Genomic DNA, 24,596 nt, shown 5'->3' with positions numbered 1-24,596 from the left:
GGGTGGTTGCTAGGGTGTTGCTAGACAGTTGCTAAGGTAACTGTGTAACCTTGTGGCACTCCATAGTTTACTGATGTTATCTTCGATTTGTCCTCGTTTAAATAACAAAAAAACACAACAAAATGACTAAAACTCTAAAAATGGAAAATATAAAAATAAAAAATTCTAAATATTACAAAAAAAAATATAACAGCATATCAATAATACTAAAATAACACTGGATGTCACTGGGATAAAATAAAGTGAGAAAATACAGACACTGCAGTAAATATCATGAATAAACAACAGATAATAAATTGTAATCGATGACAATAAACAAAAGATGATTTGAGACCACAGCGCTTTATTCTCGTGTGTTTCTGTGATCAGGTGCTGTGAGATCTCTGCAGTGTGACGAACATCAAGACGAAAGAGTAAATGAAGGGCGGGGCTCGCTTCTGCGTGTCTGTTGTTGACTGGATGTTGAGATGTGGGCGTGGCTCTCAGAAGTCTATGCAGATGAGTGTGAGCTTGCAGGGGCGGGGCTTAAGTCACCAGAGAGAAGACTGACGCTTTACTGGAAGATCCAGTTTGATTAAATATTACAAGGTCAAAAAATTTTTACAAAATTAAACACGAGCATGGATGAATCGCTCACAGTGAGATCTGTATCATGCATTAGGAAAATAGGCTGAATTTACATTTCATGACGATTTTAAGCACTAGTAATACTCTTCAAACACACTGGGTTTAAAAAAAAGTCAAACTAAATTTTCCACCAGCATTCAGATGATTTCGGTCACTGTGTGTGTGTGTGTGTGTGTGTGTGTGTGTGTGTGTGTGTGTGTGTGTGTGTGTGTGTGTGTGTGTGTGTGTGTGTGTGTGTTTTCTGCCCCCTTGACATGTTCATTCCAGAGCGCCACTGTCTTTGGGAAAAGGCTGAACTCCCGATGCATGCTGGGAAATATTTCTAGGGCTGGAAAAAGGGGAATCCCGTGCCAAGCTTGTACCTGCCTCCTCCCCAAATCTCCCTGTTCAATCTCCGGATGTGGCCTTTCCAAAATAAAGAGAGGCCATGAGCTACTCGTCCTTATCACACACTCACACACACACACACACACACACACACACACACTTGAAGTACTAAAATAACTTAAACTGAAATAAAAAATAAGAACTATATAGACATTTAAAAAACAAACAATAAAAAAACTAATAAATATGACAAAAAACAATTACTAAAACTTTACTTTAAAGTCTTTACTTTAACTTATTTTTAGAGGTGTAAACTCCATGGAAACAATGTCATTTTTGCTCAAGGTTGTGTTTGTCTCATAGTTTGTGTTAGACACTCAATATGACTTATGTAATTTTCTTCCAAATAAAAGAAATTAAATTCGTCATCCACTCAATGATTCAGCACTTTACTGAGCTGACATCTGAACATACTGAGGAGAAGATCAGCATTTTTAACATCACTGAATTTCCAGAATTGTTCAGACGTCTGATACGGAGATGTAGACTGCATCAATCCAGAGACCAGCTGGTTTACCAGGTTAAAAATGTCATAGTTAAAGTAAAATGACGTGTGACATTAAAAACTATATGATAATCATAAACCACATTGGTCTGGATGACATGTTCATTTTTGAGTGAACTATCCCTTTAAGTTTATCTGCTCTGAAAGTCACTATCCTCCACGACTGAGATTTCATTCATTCGTCCTCGTCCTGCCATTGGCTGAGTCAGACGTTAAACGGACCAATCAAAAGCATCAGTGTTTCTCTCTAGAACAGTTCCTGCCTCAGATGCAGAAACACGACTGACACGACGAGAGGTTTGCAGATGATCAAACTGAATCAAACCGAACGCAAGTCTAGACCTTCAAGTGTTTCGTTCAAATCCATCTCCAGGATCGAGAAACGACAAACGCTGCAGTATTATCACTGATTATTATGAGATATTAATCAAAGTGAACAACTGATTAATATCTCATAATAATCCGCATGAACAACAGCGATCATATGAGATCTGACTGAAGGACAAATGGAAAGTCATTTCCCTACAACTACTGTCACACACACAGACACACACACACACACACACACACACACACACACACACACACACACACACACACACACACACACACACACACACACACACACACACACACACTTCACTTTAGAGCAAAACGCTTCACTGTTTATGTCGTCATGAAAAGGAAACTATATTAGTGCACACACATTATACACACACACACATTATAGCTCTATATAAAGTTGGATATACAAGTAGATCTGCATGATTATTCAAAATAAAACAAATCAAATATGGCTTAGTGCGATTTTTTAATATTGTAAAGGGTGCAATTTAATTAAATAAAATGATTTTGCTTATCAACAAAAGCTGTGTTTTTCTATGAAAATAAAAGATTGATGGATCAATATAATAATAAAAATAATAATAAAGTATTATTATATTTTATTCATTATTATTTTAATTTACACTGAAATATTACAATAGAAATATTTCTTATTTTGATTTTATTTAGCCATTTTTATATATTTGTATTTTGTAGTAATATTTACTATTATTATTACTATTACATTATTATAATGTTATTACATTATAATATTAATATTACATTATAATATTAATATTACAGATAACGCATTATCTTACATTAACAATGAGCAATGCATTTGTTACAGTATTTATGAATCTTTTTTAAAGTTAGTTAATAGAAATACAGCTGTTCACTGTTCGTTCATGTTAGCTCAGGTCCATTAAATAATAATATTAACACACAACTTTTGATTTTAAAAAATAAAAATGCAATGTTTTATTAAATGTTGAAATTAACATGAACTAAGATTAATAACAAATGCTTGTTGCCATTATTATTACTTTATTATTATTATTATTATTATTATTATTATTATTATTATTATTATTATTATTATTATATAGTCATATTGATAATCACAAAATGTTGGCCAAATTGTGCAGCCCTACGAACAAGCACAGCAAACCTGGAACTTTGTTTTTATCAGAAAAATCACAATTAGATTTTTTTCCCTGAATCATGCAGCCCTGTAACACACACAAGTAAACCCAACTATGAGAGTGTGTAATGTTTGAATGCAGGTAAAGTGATACATACTATACCACAAACATTTTTTTATTTCATTGCAAAATGCAACTATATTATCATCCAGCTCTAATCTGTTAAATGCAACTATAAGGCATACAGATATTAAGGTATAATAAACATTAACATCATGATTTTCTGTAATGCTGCTTGGAAACAATGTGTGTTATGAAAAGCGCTGTATAAATAAATCTGACTTGGTGTCGCCATCATTACAATCACTTCCTCTAGTTCCTGTAAAGTGATATTTTGTCCTTGCGCTGGGAAACTCGGTACACACCTGGAAAACACACAGACGAAGACTTTGGACTGTAGACGGAGCTGAACCATGTTTGGATGCAAAACTATTGGTAGCTTTTTAAATGTGATTACAAGAGACACAAAAGTCATTTGAGAGAAAACTGAAACTCCCGAGAAGGACAAACATCACAATGACAAAAGACAAGACGACAACCAACCCATCCATTATCACGACTCTTCCTCTCTAGATGTGACACGACAAGTTTCTAGCATGAAATAATTGTTCTGTCCTCAATAAAAGTGTCAAATCAGACCAGATTTGATGCTTAGCATTCAGCTATTTGGAGGGAGATTTTGACCAATGTGATTTCACTGTGTGTGGCGTCATGATCTGACAAAAATAGACCGCAGATGAGCTCTGAGAGATCTGACAGACGATAAAAAAACACAGGTAAGGTTTTACGGCACATACAACAATATAACAATGATCTGATTTATTCTTATCTTAACCAAAATCACACAACTCTCAGAGATGTTTCATAATTCACTGAACTGTAATTCTGTCTTACCAATTAAACTTCACATTCAACTACTGAAATAATGAAACTCTTCACATTAAACTCAGAAGAAACTCTTCAATATAAACTGTCGTTTAAATGCTAAAGAAAGTTCACATGAAACCACTGATGAAATAAAGCTCTTCACCTAACTCTACTGAACTTAATTCTTGAATCGGTAGTTCAATGTGAAAAGTTTGTTTAATTAGTAAACTATTGCTTAAAGAAGAAACTCGGCACGTTAAATTACAGATTTAAGAAGAAATTCTTCGCATCAAACTACTGATTAAAGAAGAAACTTCATATTAAACTACTGATTAAAGAAAATGCATTAAACTACTGAATAAAGAAGAAACTCAAACTACTGAATAAAGAAGAAACTCTTCACATTAAACTACTGAATAAAGAAGAAACTCAAACTACTGAATAAAGAAGAAACTCTTCACATTAAACTACTGAATAAAGAAGAAACTCAAACTACTGAATAAAGAAGAAACTCTTCACATTAAACTACTGAATAAACAGACTTCATATTAAACTACTGATTAAAGAAGAAACTTCATATTAAACTACTGATTAAAGAAAATGCATTAAACTACTGAATAAAGAAGAAACTCAAACTACTGAATAAAGAAGAAACTCTTCACATTAAACTACTGAATAAAGAAGAAACTCAAACTACTGAATAAAGAAGAAACTCTTCACATTAAACTACTGAATAAAGAAGAAACTCAAACTACTGAATAAAGAAGAAACTCTTCACATTAAACTACTGAATAAACAGACTTCATATTAAACTACTGATTAAAGAAGAAACTTCATATTAAACTACTGATTAAAGAAAATGCATTAAACTACTGAATAAAGAAGAAACTCAAACTACTGAATAAAGAAGAAACTCTTCACATTAAACTACTGAATAAAGAAGAAACTCAAACTACTGAATAAAGAAGAAACTCTTCACATTAAACTACTGAATAAAGAAGAAACTCAAACTACTGAATAAAGAAGAAACTCTTCACATTAAACTACTGAATAAACAGACTTCATATTAAACTACTGATTAAAGAAGAAACTTCATATTAAACTACTGATTAAAGAAAATGCATTAAACTACTGAATAAAGAAGAAACTCAAACTACTGAATAAATAAACTTCTCAAACTACTGAATAAAGAAACTTCTCAAACTACTGAATAAAGAAACTTCTCAAACTACTGAATAAAGAAGAAACTCAAACTACTGAATAAATAAACTTCTCAAACTACTGAATAAAGAAACTTCTCAAACTACTGAATAAAGAAACTTCTCAAACTACTGAATAAAGAAGAAACTCAAACTACTGAATAAAGAAACTTCTCAAACTACTGAATAAAGAAGAAACTCAAACTACTAAATAAAGAAGAAACAAACTACTGAATAAAGAAGAAACTCAAAATACTGAATAAAGAAACTTCTCAAACTACTGAATAAAGAAGAAGCTCTTCTCAAACTACTGAATAAAGAAACTCTTCACATTAAAATACTGAATAAAGAAGAGACTTCATATTTAATTAAACTACAGATTTAAGAAGAAATTCTTAACATTAAACTACTGAATAAAGAAGAATCTGCATTAAGCTACTGAATAAAGAAATTGTTCACATTAAACTACTGAATAAAGAAGAATCTGCATTAAGCTACTGAATAAAGACAAAAATCTTCTCATTAACTACTGAATAAAGAAACTCTTCACATTAAAATACTGAATAAAGAAGAGACTTCATATTTAATTAAACTACAGATTTAAGAAGAAATTCTTAACATTAAACTACTGAATAAAGAAGAATCTGCATTAAGCTACTGAATAAAGAAATTGTTCACATTAAACTACTGAATAAAGAAGAATCTGCATTAAGCTACTGAATAAAGACAAAAATCTTCTCATTAACTACTGAATAAAGAAACTCTTCACATTAAAATACTGAATAAAGAAGAGACTTCATATTTAATTAAACTACAGATTTAAGAAGAAATTCTTAACATTAAACTACTGAATAAAGAAGAATCTGCATTAAGCTACTGAATAAAGAAACTCTTGACATTAAACTACTGATTAAAGAAGAGGCTGCATTAAGCTACTGAACAAAGAAATTGTTCACATTAAACTACTGAATAAAGAAACTTCTCAAACTACTGAATAAAGAAACTCTTCACATTAAAATACTGAATAAAGAAGAGACTTCATATTAATTAAACTACAGATTTAAGAAGAAATTCTTAACATCAAACTACTGAATAAAGAAGAATCTGCATTAAGCTACTGAATAAAGACAAAAATCTTCTCATTAACTACTGAATAAAGAAACTCTTGACATTAAACTACTGAATAAAGAAGAAAGTCTTATTAAACTACTAAATAAAGAAGAAACGTTTCTCATTTAAGTAATGAATAAGGAATAAACTCTTCTCATTAAACTACTGTATAAAGAAAAAGCTGCATTAAACTACTTAATAAAGAAACTTCACAATAAACTACTGATTAAATAAGCTTTTCTCATTAAACTACTGAATAAAGAAGAAACTCTTCACATTAAACAACTGAATACAGAAAATCTTCACATTAAACTACTTAAAGAAACTTTACTATAAACTACTGATTAAAGAAACTTCTCATTAAGCTACTGAATAAAGAATAATCTCTTCACATTAGACTAGTGGTGAAATAGTGTATCTCTTCTCATTAAACATCTGATTAACTGAAGAATCTCTCTACATGAAAATACTGCTGAAATAATTTAACTCTTTACACTAAACTACTGATTATATGCTGAAGAAACTCCACGCATGGCAGTGACCTGAACAACGGCCCATAATCCCCGTCATCGACCTCAGCACAGGAACAGAGGGAGGCTGTCTTTAGAAAATGAGTAGGAAGCGAAAAATGAAGTTAGCTGGGGAAAAAAAAAGAAGAGAAACAGACGAAAGAAGAAAGAAAAACACAGGATGCTGCGATCTGAAACGGCGGAGCTCGAGAGACAAGTCAGGGCAGGTCTGGGACAAAGAGCTTGGAAAGAATTAAAAAACAACAGGCAGAGAGAGAGAGAGAGAGAGAGAGAGGGAAAGAGAGACAGATAAGATCGAGAACTACAGCGAGGGAATTGTGCTGCTTTGGCTGCAGTGTGTTGCGAGCCGGCATTAAAAAGTTTGTTTTACGCAACTGAGGTGGTTTCCAGCCCGCCGGACACGCTCTCTCCTGACTCTGTAGGGAAGTGAAGGATCATGGGATATACGTGGGTGGACAATAACGCAACAGACGTGCAAGAGAGAGGGAAAAAAGAAAGAATAATATAGGAAGGAAGACTGCAAATATTCATTTTTAAAATGCACAGCGTGTAAACTTTTATATTTCCGACTCTATATTCTGGTCGGATGAGCCGCGATCAAAGTCTTTGCAAAGTGCTGATAAATACACTCCTGTGACTGTGTTGACAGCGTTTCCCACAATTGTTCACACATTTACTTTAGCCTCAATAAAATCAGATTTTACTTTTACATGTTCTTAAGGGACTGCTTCACGGAACGGAAGTATCTGTCGATGTCATGGGCTCCTACATGAGAAATAAACATGGCACGACATAATCAGCAATACAAACACAAAGTCCATCTCAGTACTACATGTCTGCGTCCTAACATGATCCTTGACCCGTGTGAGGTCTTCTTATCGAGTTTCACAACTTGGCAAAGTGTGTGCGCATGTCATTTGATATTCAGGCCAACAACATTCCCTTCACAAGTGTGTGATACATGCCATGGGAATATCCTCTTCCCCCCGAAACGGGCAATTCTCTCAGAGTCCTGGAGCTCAACCAAATAACCCAAATAAATACAATCTAGGCCCAGATGGAATCATTGGAATTTTGTGGAATGGATTTAAATGGGCTTGAAATGACCAGAATGTTGAACAATCAAGCTAAACACAATACCAAACCAAACGCACATGCACTGGGTAGAGGATGTAGAAGTCTGTAAATGATGGGTGTTACGATTCTGCGGAAACCTGCAGAGCCTTTTCCCGAGCTCTGCGGGCAAAGATTCCATGAGGGCCTGATAATAATCCCAAAACACAACACAACACAACACCACCAGCAGCTGAATCCAAGAATGGACCATACTGGATGCGTCTGATTCATTCTGAGAGAATCCTTAAAGGGAAATGAGATGGGAGGAAAAATTATATTCCAATGCTTTCAGCTTTCTCCTCCGAGAGACTCTGCGTTTGCTCAAAACTTTTGTGAGGTGGGAGGAAAAACTATATTTCAATCTTTTGCAAATTCATGCAAATGTTTTGCGTGCAAACGCAGAGTCTCTCGGGGAAGCAATATTTTTGATGAGTGAATGCAACAGCATTAAAATATAATTTAAAATATGCATAATCAAAAGTATTTTGCATTTGCACGCAAATATTTTTGTGAAGGAAATAATGATATGGAAGGAAAAATGACAATGTTTTGTGTGCAAATGCAAAGTTTCTCAAAGGAAGCAACACTTTTGAAATGTGTGAATGCAAAAGCATTTTTCCTGTCATATTTTCCCACATCCCTTTAGGAGATCCGCATTAATGGTGTTATGAAGGAAACTCGGCTGGAAACACTCGGACCACACAGGACTCGATTCAGAGAGGCAAACACAACATCAGACTGTCCAGAGTTGAAGGGTGTGAACTTACTGTTGTTGGACTTGAGGTCTCGGTGGATGACGGGCACTATGGCCTCGCTGTGCAGGTACAGCATCCCTTGGGCGATCTGCACGGCCCAGTTGACCAGAACATGCGGCGGGATCCGTCGCCCGGCCAGAGCGCGGCTCAGCGGGCCTCCGGACGCGTACTCCATGATCAGACACAGGTTGGGCTCCTGCAGGCAGACCCCTTTGAGCGTGATGATGTTGGGGTGCTTGAGCATGGCGAAGAGTCTGGCTTCGTTCTGGACGTTCTGGGCCGTGACGCTGATGTCCTCGTCCGGGTCCTGCCGGGCCGCTTTCACGGCCACCAGCTCGCCCTTCCAGGTGCCCCGGTAGACCTTCCCGAAGCCTCCCACCCCGATGACCTCCTCCAGGCTCAGCTCGCTGAAATCCACCGCCTCCGGCTCCAACTCGCTCACCACGGCCGGTCCCAAGTCTTGGACGACGCCAGAACCCGGCAGTTTGCCGTACGCGCTGGGTTTGAAGGAGACGTAGTTGGAGGGGAAAATTCCCACCTTGTTGTTGACCTTTCCCGCCCACCATCCCTCATCTCCGGATATTTCCGAATCCAGAGACAGGACCTCCACCAGGTCCCCTTTACGCAGGGTCAGTTCGTCCTTCCCCGTGGCCTCATAGTCAAACAAAGCGGTCCAAACCGGGTTGGTGAAGTTTCCCTTCTGAGTCTGATCCAGGCTCTTCCAGGTGGACAGCGAGCTGCGGGAGAATATGTTCTTCAGCGGCTCCATGAAGTTTACAAGGTTTACAAAGCGTGTTGTGGAAGTTCAGGTGGGTACGTCTCGACCCCTCTCGCCCTCAGATCTCTGTACGTCCGGATCATCGGTGGATGTGTCTCCATCAGTCATGAATCCCCATGTAGACGCAACGGATGGAGTGAACGGACGCTCCGAGCTCCAGATCAGATCACTTGAGGACCTGCATACTCTAAAAACACCACTTATAAATATCATACAGCTCCACAGAGAGAATGAACACATGGATCTACTGGCTTACCCAGATCTGAAACTCCCGAGCGAGAGGACAAACATTAGACTCGAGTCTCTGTCTAGCGGTCCATGGAGGGGTCAGTATTTTTAGCAGCTGGTTCGCTGTGGTTTTGCCCGAGCAGGAAACGCTCTGAAGAAGAATAGCAGGAAAAGCGAATTCAGCGTGCGCCAAACGCGTTCACAAACGCTCTCTCATGACCGTCTAGAACGCGTCGTCAGGTTTCCCCGTCCGGACCGATCATCGTGGGTCTTCTTTCAGATGTTTCTGAAGTTCTGCTCGAGTTCCTTGAACTTCTCTGGGTTTCAGTAGCAGGAAGAGGCGCGCGGGCGCTCAGCTGATCGCGTCTCGCTGTTTTAATGGCGGCGCGTCACTTCAGCGGCTCCACGTCGATCGTCTTCATTCGTTCGCATCAGAAACGTTCGCGAACTCCGTGTGTTGAGCCCGTTTACCGTGAACTCTTCCCGTCCGTCCGGTAGAGGGTGGGACAGGAAAAGATCAGATGACTGTCGACTCTCCTCCTCCCTCTCCTGGCCACTGTGTGTGTGTGTGTGTGTGTGTGTGTGTGTGTACAAATGACAGACTCAGCTCTTTCTGTTTCTATATATTGTTGATTGTTTGTTGTTGCTATTTTTCCTTCACTAATAATACATTTTAAGTTTGTAAAGTAATTCATATAAAAGCACATACTATTACTCATATTCAACATGTTGTCACGTGTGTGTGTGTGCGTGCGTATAAATGCCTCACTTTATTTTATACATATATATATATATATATATATATATATATATATATATATATATATATATATATATATATATATGAAAAAGGGTTTTTAAACATCAAAACCATAACTATAATACAGCTTTGAATTGTTGTTTTTCAGTACATCAGAATGGGTCCTGTTTAATTTAATTTGAGCAAAAATTAAATTTCATACATTTTTACCATGATTTACAGAAGACATGCACTAAACTGTCATTCAGTGTAACAATCCTTTTAGGGATTTTTACAACAAAAAAATCTATTTATGCCATATTAAATGCTAATTACTTGTAATTTTACATCTTTAAACTTTGCCTAGGTTTTTACTCATTTGTCAGCAATAATGTTTTACTCATTTAAAATGCAATAAAAAATTAGCATGCTCACTTATTCTTTATGTATTTTAACATGTACAGGTCAGAATAAGTGTGTTGTTTCAAATATAAGTGTTACACTGAATGACAGTGGAACATTATTTCACCCACATTTTGACATTTTATTCTAATTTGAAACCTTAAAAATAGACATTTAACTTGTGCTTTCTATGTATATAAAACCACTTTTGCAAATTTCTATTGATGCGGACATCTAAATAGTTTGCTATATATATATATGTCTGTATTTATTTATTTTTCTTTGCATATTGCTTGGAATTATTGTGGATGTGTTTAACAACCTCTTTTGTTAATTTAACAGGTTTAATGTTTTAAATGATTCTTTTATTGTTTAAATCCCATTGAAAAGCTATTAAATAGTCAAATACATTGTAAATACAGATATGTGCTGAAAAGCATTTCATTATGATTATATCCCATTACATACAGTGTGACAACATGCCCCGCTGAAGCAGTCAATGTGTGAGCAATTAACCGTATGTTTCATGGGCAACAAAGTTCTGTTTCAGTTTGTTTTTGACAGAAGTTGCCTTTAAAAGTCTAAATATTCTAAAAGCGTGGTAAGCTCAGTAAGTGTAAGGCAGGTATGAAGTTAAAGACCTTCAGTGTCATTATCAGACATGATTCCTGAGGTCTCGAGGCCAGTGGCTGTAAATACGTCCAGAGGAAATGAAACCTTTCCGTTTGTCGAGCCTTTGATGGTCGTTTCCATCAAACACAACGCATCAGTTCAGATGTGCTGAATGACATTCATTGAGATGAAAAACGAGGGTTGAAGTAAATGATAGTGTGTGTGGAGAATCTGCACAGGGTCAGTGAGCAGCAGATGAAGAAACACCTGTATATTCACACATGATAGTTATCTTACTGTCAAGGCTGTTGGAAGAGACACGAAGCTCTTAAAAGTAAAGCTTTTCACAGTGATGCCACAGAAGAACCATTTCTCTCAGTCTGAAGAATGTTTTGATAATCCAAACAGCATTTAGTGGTTCAATTAAATGTTAAAGGTTTTTCAGGTGGAGAGAGACGATGTTCATATGTTGTGATGAATGAGAGACCCTCATTTATAAGATCACACACTCACACACACACTCTCTGAGGCCTGAGTCATCATTTCTGCAGGAAGGATGCAGTTGTTTATATAGTGTGTTGGTCACAACTGAGCTTCTGACTGCTAGAACACACACACACACACACACACTTTCCATAGACATACTAATTTTGATATGATTTATAAGCGGTTTTCCTCACATGTACCAAAAAATGTCCACACAAGATCAAAGATTTCTGGTATTATTTCTATCCTTGTGGGATTTGTTTGGTCCATAATGAAGGATTTATCCGGAGCTCTTCAGTTCTCGTATAGGTTCAGCGTCAGTGTGTGATCCGAGGCTCGGTCTGTAACTCTATCATCCACCGCTGGGTCAAACATATAATCATGTGTTGGACGTCCTGAACTCAGAGTACAGCTGCAGTTTAGAGCCAAAGGACAAACAACAGTACAGATGGAAACGCCACATCGGTGAAGATCCACGTCAGAGAGTTCAGCAGCTGAAGTTAGTGACGCTGTACACCAGACAAATATCTGATGGGTTCGCCGGTGTGTGTGATGCTGAGAACGTGATCAGATTTAATATGGAGGTCAGGGTTACTATTAACTACAACTAAACCATAAAAGAAGTAACTTTGTTACTTGAAGTTAAATATAATAATGTGTGTGTATAAGATTTTTTAATGTTTCTGAAAGAGTCTCTTCTGCTCATTTATTTGATCAAAAATACAGTAAAACAGTGAAATATTATTCCAGTGTAAATCAGCTGTTTTCTATGTGAATATATAGTAAAGTGTAATTTATTCCTGTGATCATTTTCAGCATCATTACTCCAGTCTCCAGTGTCACATGATCCTTCAGAAATCATTCTGATATGATGATTTGATGCTCAAAAAACATTTATGATTATTATCAATGTTAAAAACAGTATTTTTGTGGAAACTGCGATACATTTTATTTCGCAGGATTCTTTGATGAATAGAAAGTTTAAAAGATCAGCATTTATTTGAAACGGAATCGTTTGTAATGTTAAAATTAATACTTTTCTTGATCAAAGACACATTCAGTTGATCAAAAGTGACAGTAAAGACATTTATAACATTACAAAAGATTCTATTTCAAATAAAAACGCTGTTCTTTTTGAACATTTCACAATATATTCACATAGAAAGCAGCAGTTTTTCAATGTAACTACACTTTTTACTGTATTTTTGATCCAATAAATAAAGCCTCGGTGAGACTCTTTTTGAAACGTTTAAAAATCTTAACACTTTGTGAATGTGTGAAACAACAAACATTGTGCACTTCAATCCTTTCAGTGATCAAACTCAATCTGTTCAGGGTTTAAACGGTAAAGCTGGGAAGAAAATAAAGCTTATTATCATGCGCATGAAGATTTTTACATCGTGACATCATTCTAAAGCACCGCTCTCAGGATGAAGCGTCAAACACTCTTGATTACGTTCAGACAAAATTACTTACTGATTGTAAAGTACTTGCACATCATAAAAACATTTTTATTGCATTGTATATCAAAACACTACTGTATTACAATGAGAATAAGGAAATGAGCATTGTGCTTTAATTACGGATAAATGATCAAACAATTTAAAGTGTCTGCTAAAATGTCAAACATCTTTTGATTTCGAGGTCACGCGTGTTCTTCATGTCTGTGCCGTTAAACGTGATCATCCAGGAATAACCAGATGATGTTGCAGATCACAGTCAAATCAAGCAGCGATTATAAGAGCTGACAGATGAAGATGATCATGAGTAAAGCACATGGAAAGGGCAAATTACTGAAACCTCAAAGTTTATTTCACTCATACAAAATCAAGAGAAGGTTAAAAGCGAACAGAGCGCAGCCTCGCTGTACACATGGAGACAAGAGAAAGTCAAGTTTCTCTCCAACCTCACAGCAAACATTAAAAGAGTCTAAAAGATATAAAACAAAGAGGGAATATCATTTATACAAATGTGCATCGTCCTGGAGAAACCAACAGAAAGAGTCTGAAACCATTAAAACGCAGCAGAAGCACTCGCCTGCAAATCAGATCAGTCACGTCCAGCTCACGACTTACATGGGGTGAAAAGAAAAATGAACTGTGCCTCTGAGTGACGGTTAGACAGTTTAATCAATGGAGGAAAGAAGCTTTAATTGTAAAACTAGCTTAAAAAGGACAAAACCAGAAACATAATAAGTGACAAAAGCAAAAGAACAGAACTATTCGCTCTGCATTTCCCTTACAAAACAAGTCAAGGATTGACGAACACGAGCATCTTCTGCTAAAAAAAGAAAGAAAAACCTCCTGAACGTCCTGGTCACGAGTCGAGCGTGACGTGACGCAGACCGGAGTGACGAATGCTCTGAAAACCAGATCCGGACGAAAGTGCAAACATACACGGGGGTAAATCTACACCGAAACACCTTCTCTCGCGAACTGAAGAAAAAACGCCCACAATAAAACAAGCATAACTGTTCCTGGACAATAAAATAAGACTTTAAAAAAAATTAAAACAGCTAATACAGAACCTATTCATCTTCCTGTGACGCTCGATACCTACGACCTCCTTCTGTCTCTCTTTTCACCGCGAGCAGCTGAAGAACAAAAGCGGAGAGCTACGAGTCGTAATCCTCGTCGTCGTCCTCGTCGTGGTTCTTCTGCGGCGCCGGCGCGGGAGCGGGCGGCAGGATCCCCATCAGCGACGGGTGCGGGGCGAACGGAGACGCCGAGCCCTGCTGCTGCGAGCCCATGGGCACGTACTGCGGCGGGACGTCCGGACTGAGGCAGAAAACACACCAGGACACACTCAACATCTGTGCATTACACAGCTTCAACAAACTTGTGCACTGTGTACTGTCAGTCAGACATCTGATCCGTTTCCTTCATGATTAAATATTTGCATTCATTTGAATATTATTTACATGTATTGCTTGGATCCACATGTATATTGTGAAAGTTACTTTCAGTTTAGAAGTATGAACACGGTTAAATAATATAATGCAATGCATTAGTGTCATTCATACATTTCTCCTCAGAACAGTGACTGCGGGTGTGCAGGTGTACCTGTGGTAGTAGGAGGCAGGCTGTGTGTTTGTGCTGGTTTGAGACGTGTCCTCGTCCTCCTCTCCGTCTGTCTCGCTGTCCTCTGAATCGTCCTGAACACAAAACACATCAACACACTCTTTCTGAGGCGTTCTGCAGCACAGCCAAACATTTACAAACGTTATAAACAAGTGCTGTCAAATGATTAATTAAATTTCTTTTTTAAATATATAAATATAATATATGTTTGTTAAATATACACATGCATGTGTTTGTATTTATATATAAATAATAAATATACACAGTATGCACACAGATATTATGTAAACACAAACCTTTATTTTGGATGAGATTAATTGTGATTAATCGTTTGACAGCTCTAGTTTAGTTCTCGTCACTTTAACGCATCTGACGAAACTAGTATGTTTGCTTGTTTTTGTTTTGTTTTGTTCAATCGACAGTGCAGTTATGACTTATTTACAACCAATCCTTTCAAATTAATGCTATTGAAAAGAGAATAGAAATGAAAAATGTAAGTGTAAAACAAAAACTTAAAGTGGCATTCATTAAACGAATTTAAAGGGAAACTTTGCAAATAAATTTTATCTGACGATCCATTAGCACAAATGTGTGCGATTTACACGTTACGTGTGCTTGATGTTAATTGCATTATATTATCGCACGTTTGATGATAAAAACGTGACTTATTATGGAAAATCCTGTAGGTCTTTTTGAATCTGAGTGTGATGTAATGAAATAAAGCACTGCATTGTGGGATACAGTAATTCAGGACTCATTTACCTCTTGCTCTGATTCAGTGCCTGAGAGTTTCTTGTCTTTGCCCTTCGCCCCAGCGCCGCCGTTCTTGCGGCCCGAGCCTGGCTTACGACCTCTGAAGACACCAAACACAAAACACTCAAACACTTTCAGTAGATTCTATGGTAACACTTTAATTAGTTATAGTTAACAAGCATTGCTTCTACAGCATTTATTCATATCAATTAATGTAATGTAAATCTCAACGTTTACCAATACATTATTAAATCAAAAGTTGTATGTTAACATTAATGCACTGTGAACTCACATTAACAAAGGTTAATAAATGCTGTAAAAATATATTGATTATTGTTATGCATAATGTAGTAACTAATGTTACCAAATGAGACCTTACTGTAAAGTGTTACCAATTTTATTGAAAAATAATCATATTTTGAAAATGCATTTATTCACATTGCTTAGAATTAAGGAATTATTATTAGAATTATTGCAAAAACAATTAAATGTATTCAGTTAAAACGTATGAACAAGGTTAAAATACATACATCTATATACACACACACACATTAGTTTGTTCATGTTAAAACGGTGTAAAATGCATGGAAATTTTATATGTAATTTAAACACATAAATCAATTTTTTTTCTAGAACACTTGAGTATCTGACCTGCGAGGGATCTTCTCGCCACTCTCCGTGTGGTTCTCGTCTCCATCTCCCTGCATGTCGGGCACTGCCGCCACCAGATCCTTCAGGAAGTCAAACTGCTGCTCCAGTTCAATGCACTGCTTTCTGCAAACACACACACACACACATGCATTGGCAAATGAAGCGATCAAACAACAGGAGTCATGTGATGGACGTGACGTACAAGTGTGATGTTGTCATGGTTTTGGCATTGCGTGACTGGGTGACGTGACAGGCTTTCGTCAGGAGAGACTCCAGGAACAGCTCGAGAGCACGAGCTCAACTCACAGTCAAGGAAATAGCAGATATGGGGCGACCTAATGACAATCAAACAGCTCAGATTTCTGCACTGCTAAGAAAAAATAATGTTTTAAGAAATAAAAATTATTTTATTTATGATTTAATGCCATAGCAGCAGCAATGACTAGATTCACGGCAAAATCAACAGCATTTCAATATTATATATATATATATATATATATATATATATATATATATATATATATATATATATATATATATATATAAACAATATCACTACACATTGTTTCAATACATTGTTTACAATAATTTAACAATTGTCTTAATCAATATACAAAAACATACATATATAACAATAACAACAATAGTAATAATAATTATATAGAATATTTCAATTTAATGTATGAAAAAAAAATTGTAAAATTGCTCCAGGAGAGACCTTTTTAAAAATGTCCATTAATATATTTTCTGAATAAAAACGTTGTCTAATATCATTTAAAAATTCTATTAATATATGTTTTACTTTAGAAATAAAATGTTGTAAAAGCCCTTAAAATATCAGAAAAAGAAAACTGTAAATTTATAAAATAAATCAGAAATACTGTCAACAGACATGTTTTTAGGAATAAAATGTTATATAAATCAAGTTGAATGATATATGAACTGAAGTGTATATACACAAGTATATATACTGAAGTGTAGGAAAAAAACTAATCTTGAGTCAAAGATATGTACTGCAATTGAAATCTAAGACAACAGTTTTATATTACAACTTTTCTGAAATGTTGTTTAAATATGCAAATTAAATCATTTAAACATTGGACGAAGCCAGATTCAAAATCTGTGTTTGATTTTGTTGTAATTTTACAGAGGTGATTTAGGATTTCTCTTTTGTACCAGAAAATACTGTCAACAGCCAAAAAAAAAAAAAAAAAAATTCAAAATGTTTACAAATAAAAATGTTAAATATATAATGAGGTGAATGATATATGAACAAACCCCACAGTAAAAACCTTCAGAATATAGATATGAATAAAACTGTAAGTTTTGGTGTATGGAAGTGTTACTGAAGTGGAGAAAAAAAAACTTTTTGATAAAACAGCCTTCAAAAGAAATATGTTGCAGTTGAAAACTGAAGATGCAAATAGATTAAGTGTAATAAAATAAACACTTAATTATGTATTTTGGATGTTTAACAATTATGATGTGGCCAAATAATCAAAACAGGTCAGATTTCTGCACTGCAAAAAAAAAAAAAAATATTGAAAATAACATTTTATATATATATATATATATATATATATATATATATATATATATATATATATATATATATATATATATATATATATATATATATATATATATACACACACACACATTTTATATATATATATATATATATATATATATATATATATATATATATATACACACACACATTTATATATATATATATATATATATATATATATATATATATATATATATATATTTTTTTTTTTTTAGAGGAATAAAACTGTACATTGCTAAAATAAATCAGAAAATACAGAATACAGTCAACAGACAGAAAAAAAACAAAAACATTTTTATCATGTTTTTAGAAATAAAAAGTTATATATAATCAGGTTGAATGATATATGAACAAACCCCACAGTAAAAACCTTCAGAATATAGATATGAGTAAAACTCTAAATTTTGGTGTATGTAAGTGTTACTGAAGTGGAGGAAAAAAAAAAAAAAAAAAAAAATTGATAAAACGACCTTCAAAATATATGTATCGCAGTTGAAATCTGAGACAACTGTTTTATATTACTCGTTTAAATATGCAAAATAAATATATAAATATGATCTAATTTGCATACATTCTAGTACATAAATCTGAACATTGGATGAAGCCAGGTTCAAAATTTGTGTCTGATTTTGCAGACACATCAGAGTTAAAGATTTTTATAGAGGGGAATTTGGATTTCTCTTTTTTACCAGAAAATACTAACAACGTCCAGGAGGGGGAAAAAAAACACCATGTTTTTAGAAATAAAAATGTTAAATATATAATCAGGTGAATGATATATGAACAAATCCCACAGTAAAAACCTTCAGAATATAGATATGAATAAAACTTTAAGTTTTGGTGTATGTAAGTGTTACTGAAGTGGAGTAAAAAAACTTTTTGTAAAAAAGCCTTTAAAGATATGCATTGAAACTGAAATATACAGATGAAAAAAGATCAAATGTAGTAAACGAAACACTTAAACCTGTTTTTTTAGGATATTATCTCTCCACTAGTCTGAAAGACGACATGTTATAAAGCCAAAACTCATCAGTGCATGATCAAAACACTGGTTTTGTCTGTAGTGTCTTGGTTTTATTAAAGCACACAATCATGAGGCGACAGTGAAAGGATACAGATGATGACAGGAACTGCAGCGGCGACTTTGCCGATTTCTTCATCCGTCTGCATGATCTTCTTAATCCTGGCCTGCAAAACAAAACACACAGAGACACTCCAGACATTCACTTCTACAGCATCAGTGAAACCGAGCATCATCGCTTCACGAAAACTGAAACATGTAAGCCAGAGATCAGTCATGCACGATATTCAAATGAAAACTGTCTTCATTCAGATGTCAACAAAAGCACATGTTTGAGCTCATCTGTCACACAATCACAAATCATCAATAACAACAACTGAACATCAACAAAACAACCTGAAACCACTTTGAATGACTCAAGTGTGAATGCAGTGTAAACCGGATCAGCTGATGGCTGGATCTGATATCATAATACACACATTTCCACACTAACTAGGGTCTTCAGAGTCTTTTAAAGCTGTTGAACACACAGACTGGATCAAGAGCACAACACACACAGGAGAGAGAGAGAGAGGGAGGGAGGACAGCTAGCATTCATGCTAACCATCCTGATGCTCAAATCTTTACACTAAACCTCACTGAGAGACTCTGTTTGAGTACATGAGATCCAGTACACCCCCCACGTCATAAACTGATCGATTATATTAGATTAAACTCGATTAAAGCGGATTAATCCCAATCACAGTCGTTTAGCGAGCTAGCGGCTAACCTGACTGAAAGCCTGTTTCTGCTGCTGTTTCTCTCATATTTCCATATTTACAGCGCAAAGTCTCCATTAAAGGCCTTTAAACTCGTGTAATCTGCTGGATGTGTGTAATGAGAGTGTGTCGAGTCTCACCGGAGGGAATCTGGCGTTATATTTCTTCTTTTTGCTCGGCATCTCGCGCACAACCGGACCGGCGGCAGCAGCTCTCGCTCGGTTCCGTCAGTCTGTCGCCAAACTCGGTAAATATGAAGGATAAACTCGTTCGATTCCCGCTGATCCGTCGCTAAAGCGATTAAAGCGCCATCACTGATCACCGTACGCGCGTTTCTGCGATTTTTATCGGCATTTTACGGTGGATTTTTCGTGATTTCCGGCTGCGCGAGTACTCGCTGCTTTACGGTTCGCTTTTGTGCTTCCGGGGTTTAAATAAAGTTCAGAAGTCGAGGTGGAATTACTTTAAAACTAAATTGTATGAGGTAAAATAGACATAGATATACTTAAAAACGGGTTTTGATTATTGTTAATTTATTGTTGTTTTTCTTCGACGCCAGCGCTCCATTACAGCTGGTGGCGCTGTCGAGCTGCAACACAAAATACCAACAGAGAAGAAGAAACAGAAGCGGAAACCGGAAGTGTTGAGGCGGAAAGCGGGTGAGAGCCGCAGTGACTCAGCAGAGTTTCACTAGAAAAACACACTACAGAGTGAGAATTTTACACTTTTAATACGATTAATGTGCCAAAGAACATATTAAAATGACGATACTGGGGTTTGGGAGTAAATATGAGGTTTGATGATGAAGAGATGACGATATAAACAGTGAAAACAAAAACACGTTCCCTTTAACTTATGAAAACATCATTTCTGAGCGTTTATTGTTCGAGAAAACATTAAAAAAAATCTTCAGACATTATGGGAACGTTCTTAAAACATTTAAAAAACGTTAGACGAACATTCACGTTTCATGAACGATGTAAAAATCACGTGCTGTCGGTAGTTTCCTAGTTAGCTCGTAATCACGACTTCACAAGTGGGAAGTAGGAAATTTCCGACAGCGCGTGAAGGCATGAAGTAGATTGTTATAATTTGAAATTAAAAAAGACGGATTAAACCCTGATTAAGTGCTAGTTGGTCAGACTAGTTCTTAAAATAGTGTTCATGAAGAATAATTTTCCTAACATATAACTTTGAATGAATTTTGTTATGAATTTATTATCGTTTTATATCATTTATAACGGTCATAACATTGAGAGAACCTTTCTGTTCCCTGAAAAACATATTTATTCACAAACCCAAGTATTGTCATTTTAATGTGTGTATATATATATATATATATATATAATTATACAGGTGTTTCCCAGCTAACGGAACGTTCTCAGAACGTTAGCACAAAAACATGAAATGTTTTAGTTTTAGCGTTCATCTAACGTTTTTTAATTGTTTAAAAAACTTGTTTAAGAACGTTCAGAGAACATTCAAAAGTAACATTCTCATAACGTTTGAAGAATGATAAAATGGAATGTTCTCTTAACGTTCACACAACCAAGTAAAAACGTTTTTTAAAATGTTACTACTTTTTTCAGACGGTTCAAAATTAACGTTCCCAAAATTTAATGTTTTCTCTAACATTCATACAACCATGAAAAACAATATTTTCATAACTTAATGTTAACCAAATGTTATGCAACTTATAACTTGAATGAATGAATGAATGTTCTATTATCGTTACATTCATAACATTGAGAGAATGTTCCCTGTTAGCTGGTCATCATCTGACATGATACAAAATCACATATTTAATCACAAACCCAAGTATTGTCATTTTAATATGTTTGCTGTCGTATTATATCATTATAATTGATTATTTATTCTGTCTATACAGGTGTTTCCCAGCTAACAGAACGTTCTCAGAACTTCATCTAAAGCTTTTTAATTATTTCAACTCTTTTCAGAATGTTCAGAGAACATTCAAAAGTAACGTTCTCATAACGTTTGAAGAATGGAATGTTCTCTTAACGTTCACACAACCAAGAGAAAACGTTTTTTAAATGTTACTACTTTTTTCAGACGGTTCAAAAATGTTCAAAATTAACGTTCCCAAAATTTAATGTTTTCTCTAACATTCATATAACCATGAAAAAACAATAATAATATTTTCATAACTTAATGTTAACCAAATTTTATGTAACTTATAACTTTGAATGAATGTTCTATTAACGTTACGTTCATAACATTGAGAGAATGTTCCCTGTTAGCTGGGTCATCATCTGACATGATACAAAATCGCACATTTAATCACAAACCCAAGTATTGTCATTTTAATATGTTTGTCGTCATATTATATCATTATAATTGATTATTTATTCTGTCTATACAGGTGTTTCCCAGCTAACAGAACGTTCTCAGAACGTTAGCACAAAACACTAGTCACGAGAACATCCAAAAGTAACATTTACATAATGTTTCCAAAATGTAACATTAAACATGTTAAAGGTGCGGTATGTAAGAATGACAGCTAGTGGTTTAAATGGGTACTGCAGTCCAAATTCAAAATATCATTTGCTCCGCCCCCTCCTCCTCAGACTCCACCTCTCGCGGGTTGCCAGTTTGAAGACAGGAGCGAACTCAACTGACATCTTGCACAGACCGAAACGCAAACAGAAATTCCGTCACGGAACGCAAAGTAAAATAACTGCTGTAGAGAAACGAGTATGTGAACTCAGCATGTTTAATAAATATCTGCAAACATATTATGGTGTTTTTATGCTTTAGTGCAGTTAAAAACTTACATAGAGCACCTTTAATAACATTTCATTACGTAAAGGGAACACTGACACTGAAAAACATTGAACACTTTTAACACGTTTAAAACAGCGACTGGTGATGGAAACCCTCATATAGACAGATGAACGCAGTACAGTCACGACAGACGCTGCGCGTAACGTCAGTTTGTGGTCATTTGTGTTGGGCAGGATGGCGGAGGACGAGGCTGCGGGCCAGGCCGATCGGTCCGAGCAGCTCTCCGCGGAGGATTACGCCGCCGAGGCCATGGCCGCCGACATGGACCCCTGGATCATATTCGACGCACGCAAAACGCCGCGGGCCGAGTTCAGCGGCTGGCTGGAGTCCAACAGGCCGTCGCAGGTCAGCCGCTACGGAGACGGCGAGGGCGGCACGGGCCCGGTGGGCTGGATCGCCGTACGCGGGCCGCACTTCTGCGAGGAGCTGGGGGACGTGGAGGGCCTGCAGGAGAGCTGGGAAACGCTGCTGGACAGCGGCCGGAGCGTCACCTTCCACACCATCCGCGAGCTGGCGCTCAACCACGGCGTCCTGCACGGGAAGTGGCTCGTGCACCTGGACACGGGCTTCAAGGTGGACCGCGCCTGGGAGTGCATCGCCAGAGCCGCGCTGGACGGCAAGATCTCCTCGGCCAAGGTGAGTCCGCGAGGCCCGCACGGCCCGCGCTCCGACTCCAGACACGTCATCTGCGTGTACAACCAGAACTTCACCGACGAGGAGCAGGTCGTGCGGCTGGACGCCACCATCCGCGCCGCCGGGGTCAAGTGCGTGCTCTACTACAAGCCCGACGTCTACACGTATCTGGGAATCTACCGCAACAACCGCTGGAAGATCTGCCCCACCGTCTACGAGAGCATGTTCGACCTGGAGAGCGTCCCGCGCCGCTCGCACATCGTCAACAGGGTCACCAACCTGGAGGTCACCTAGCCCAACCTTACGACTCTTTTGTTTTCCTTTACGAAACGGTGACGATTTCTGTTCATTACGTGGAAATGACACATTTGCAGGAACTGCATGCGAATACAGCCGAATTGTTGAAGGGCTTCACTTTGTGTTATTCTTTTAAAACTTGTTTTGTTTTTTATATTTAACGAGGTTTCGTTCGGTTCATTTGTTCTTTTTGCCAAATAAACAAGCAGGAGATTTTCAGCTGTGTGTCTCAGTGAAGTTCAAACACAGTCTGCAGTTATTTGCATTTATTACAGATCAAATAATAGTATAAAAGCATACGAACACAACATCACGTCCAAACATGGGTTGGACTGCAGTAAGGCCACAGAAACATTCCCATCAGTCTCTCGTTTGTGCTGAATAACAAACAGGCGTGAATGCATACACAGACAGAACAGCAGAATGCATGATTATTTCAAGGCTTGCAGCAGTGTATATAACTTTACTGATCCTCCCGCTGTCGTACAGGAGCTTCAGAGCAGATTATGTACAAATGTGAAAATGACTGGAAACTATACATGTAAAGAAAGCCGGTCACACGGAGCGGTTCACCGCTCCTCTCGCAGAAGATGTCAGTGATAGTCAGTCTTGGCTTAATATTGTCAGATTGAAGTCGTGCGTGATGACGTCTGTAACGGATCACCGGAACGAATGCACAGAAAACACAAGACAGAGATTGTCACTCGAACAGTCAATCAATATCTTTAGTTTCATCATTGGAACAGTGCTAAATAAAATAGTGCGGTTCCCTTTCAGTCGGTCACGATCGTATGTCTCCGGTCCCTCCTTCAGGGAACGAGGGTTACAGACGTAACCGAGACGTTTTATAACAAATAGAAGTTATAAAATTAGATTATTTGTAGGGATGCACCGATATAAACCGATAATAACTGATATATCGGGCGATAAATCTAAATCCAAATGTTTTATATCATTTTTCTGATTACAAAACAAAAGTCTCACCATTAAAAATACTGTCACAAGCACACAATTATAATATTCTCATTATAATATTATGCAGCTTATATGACAGACTTGCGCTGTACATTGTACTTCAAGGATTAGTTCACTTTAAGAGAGATTTTGTGCATCCATCCATCATAAACGTGCTCCACACGGCTCCAGCGGTTAATA

At 36.6% G+C, this 24,596-nt stretch overlaps 3 protein-coding genes across 7 annotated transcripts in view; 1 reads left to right on the top strand and 2 right to left on the bottom strand.

The window, feature by feature from the left end:
* LOC125264245 (mitogen-activated protein kinase kinase kinase 11) overlaps positions 1-10,207 on the bottom strand; it is a 30,571-nt gene extending 20,364 nt beyond the window's left edge. The window contains exons 1-2 of one of the 2 annotated variants that reach the window (XM_048183459.1): positions 9,660-10,207; positions 8,638-9,590 (exon numbers count right to left, since the gene is read on the bottom strand). In XM_048183459.1, the coding sequence (XP_048039416.1) occupies positions 8,638-9,394 (757 nt within the window). In that variant the 5' untranslated portion in view covers positions 9,395-9,590; positions 9,660-10,207. Of the gene's footprint in view, positions 1-8,637 lie in introns of both variants that reach the window. The other variant, XM_048183460.1, reaches the window with a different exon arrangement.
* A 3,453-nt stretch (positions 10,208-13,660) lies between these two features.
* drap1 (DR1-associated protein 1 (negative cofactor 2 alpha)) lies at positions 13,661-20,065 on the bottom strand. The gene is made up of 7 exons (XM_048183458.1): positions 19,847-20,065; positions 19,043-19,115; positions 16,557-16,650; positions 16,355-16,477; positions 15,713-15,803; positions 14,933-15,024; positions 13,661-14,647 (listed from the first exon to the last, which is right to left on the bottom strand). Exons 1-7 carry the CDS (start codon positions 19,886-19,888, stop codon positions 14,485-14,487), a joined length of 678 nt encoding a protein of 225 aa, XP_048039415.1. The 5' UTR covers positions 19,889-20,065; the 3' UTR covers positions 13,661-14,484.
* On the top strand, positions 20,045-23,660 carry lg3h11orf68 (linkage group 3 C11orf68 homolog). 4 transcript variants are annotated; one of them, XM_048183456.1, is made up of 3 exons: positions 20,045-20,183; positions 20,266-20,365; positions 22,685-23,660. In XM_048183456.1, exon 3 carries the CDS (start codon positions 22,686-22,688, stop codon positions 23,436-23,438), a length of 753 nt encoding a protein of 250 aa, XP_048039413.1. In that variant the 5' UTR covers positions 20,045-20,183; positions 20,266-20,365; position 22,685; the 3' UTR covers positions 23,439-23,660. The 4 variants fall into 4 exon arrangements, with proteins under 4 accessions (XP_048039413.1, XP_048039411.1, XP_048039412.1 ...); XM_048183454.1 differs by having other exon boundaries at positions 20,266-20,416; XM_048183455.1 differs by having other exon boundaries at positions 20,050-20,190.
* The last annotated feature ends 936 nt before the right edge of the window (positions 23,661-24,596 follow it).

Source organism: Megalobrama amblycephala, linkage group LG3 (assembly GCF_018812025.1).
Source record: "Megalobrama amblycephala isolate DHTTF-2021 linkage group LG3, ASM1881202v1, whole genome shotgun sequence".
NCBI classification, from domain to species: Eukaryota; Metazoa; Chordata; class Actinopteri; order Cypriniformes; family Xenocyprididae; genus Megalobrama; species Megalobrama amblycephala.
Note: the sequence above shows the minus strand (reverse complement) of the source record. Positions and strands in the feature narration are given on the sequence as shown.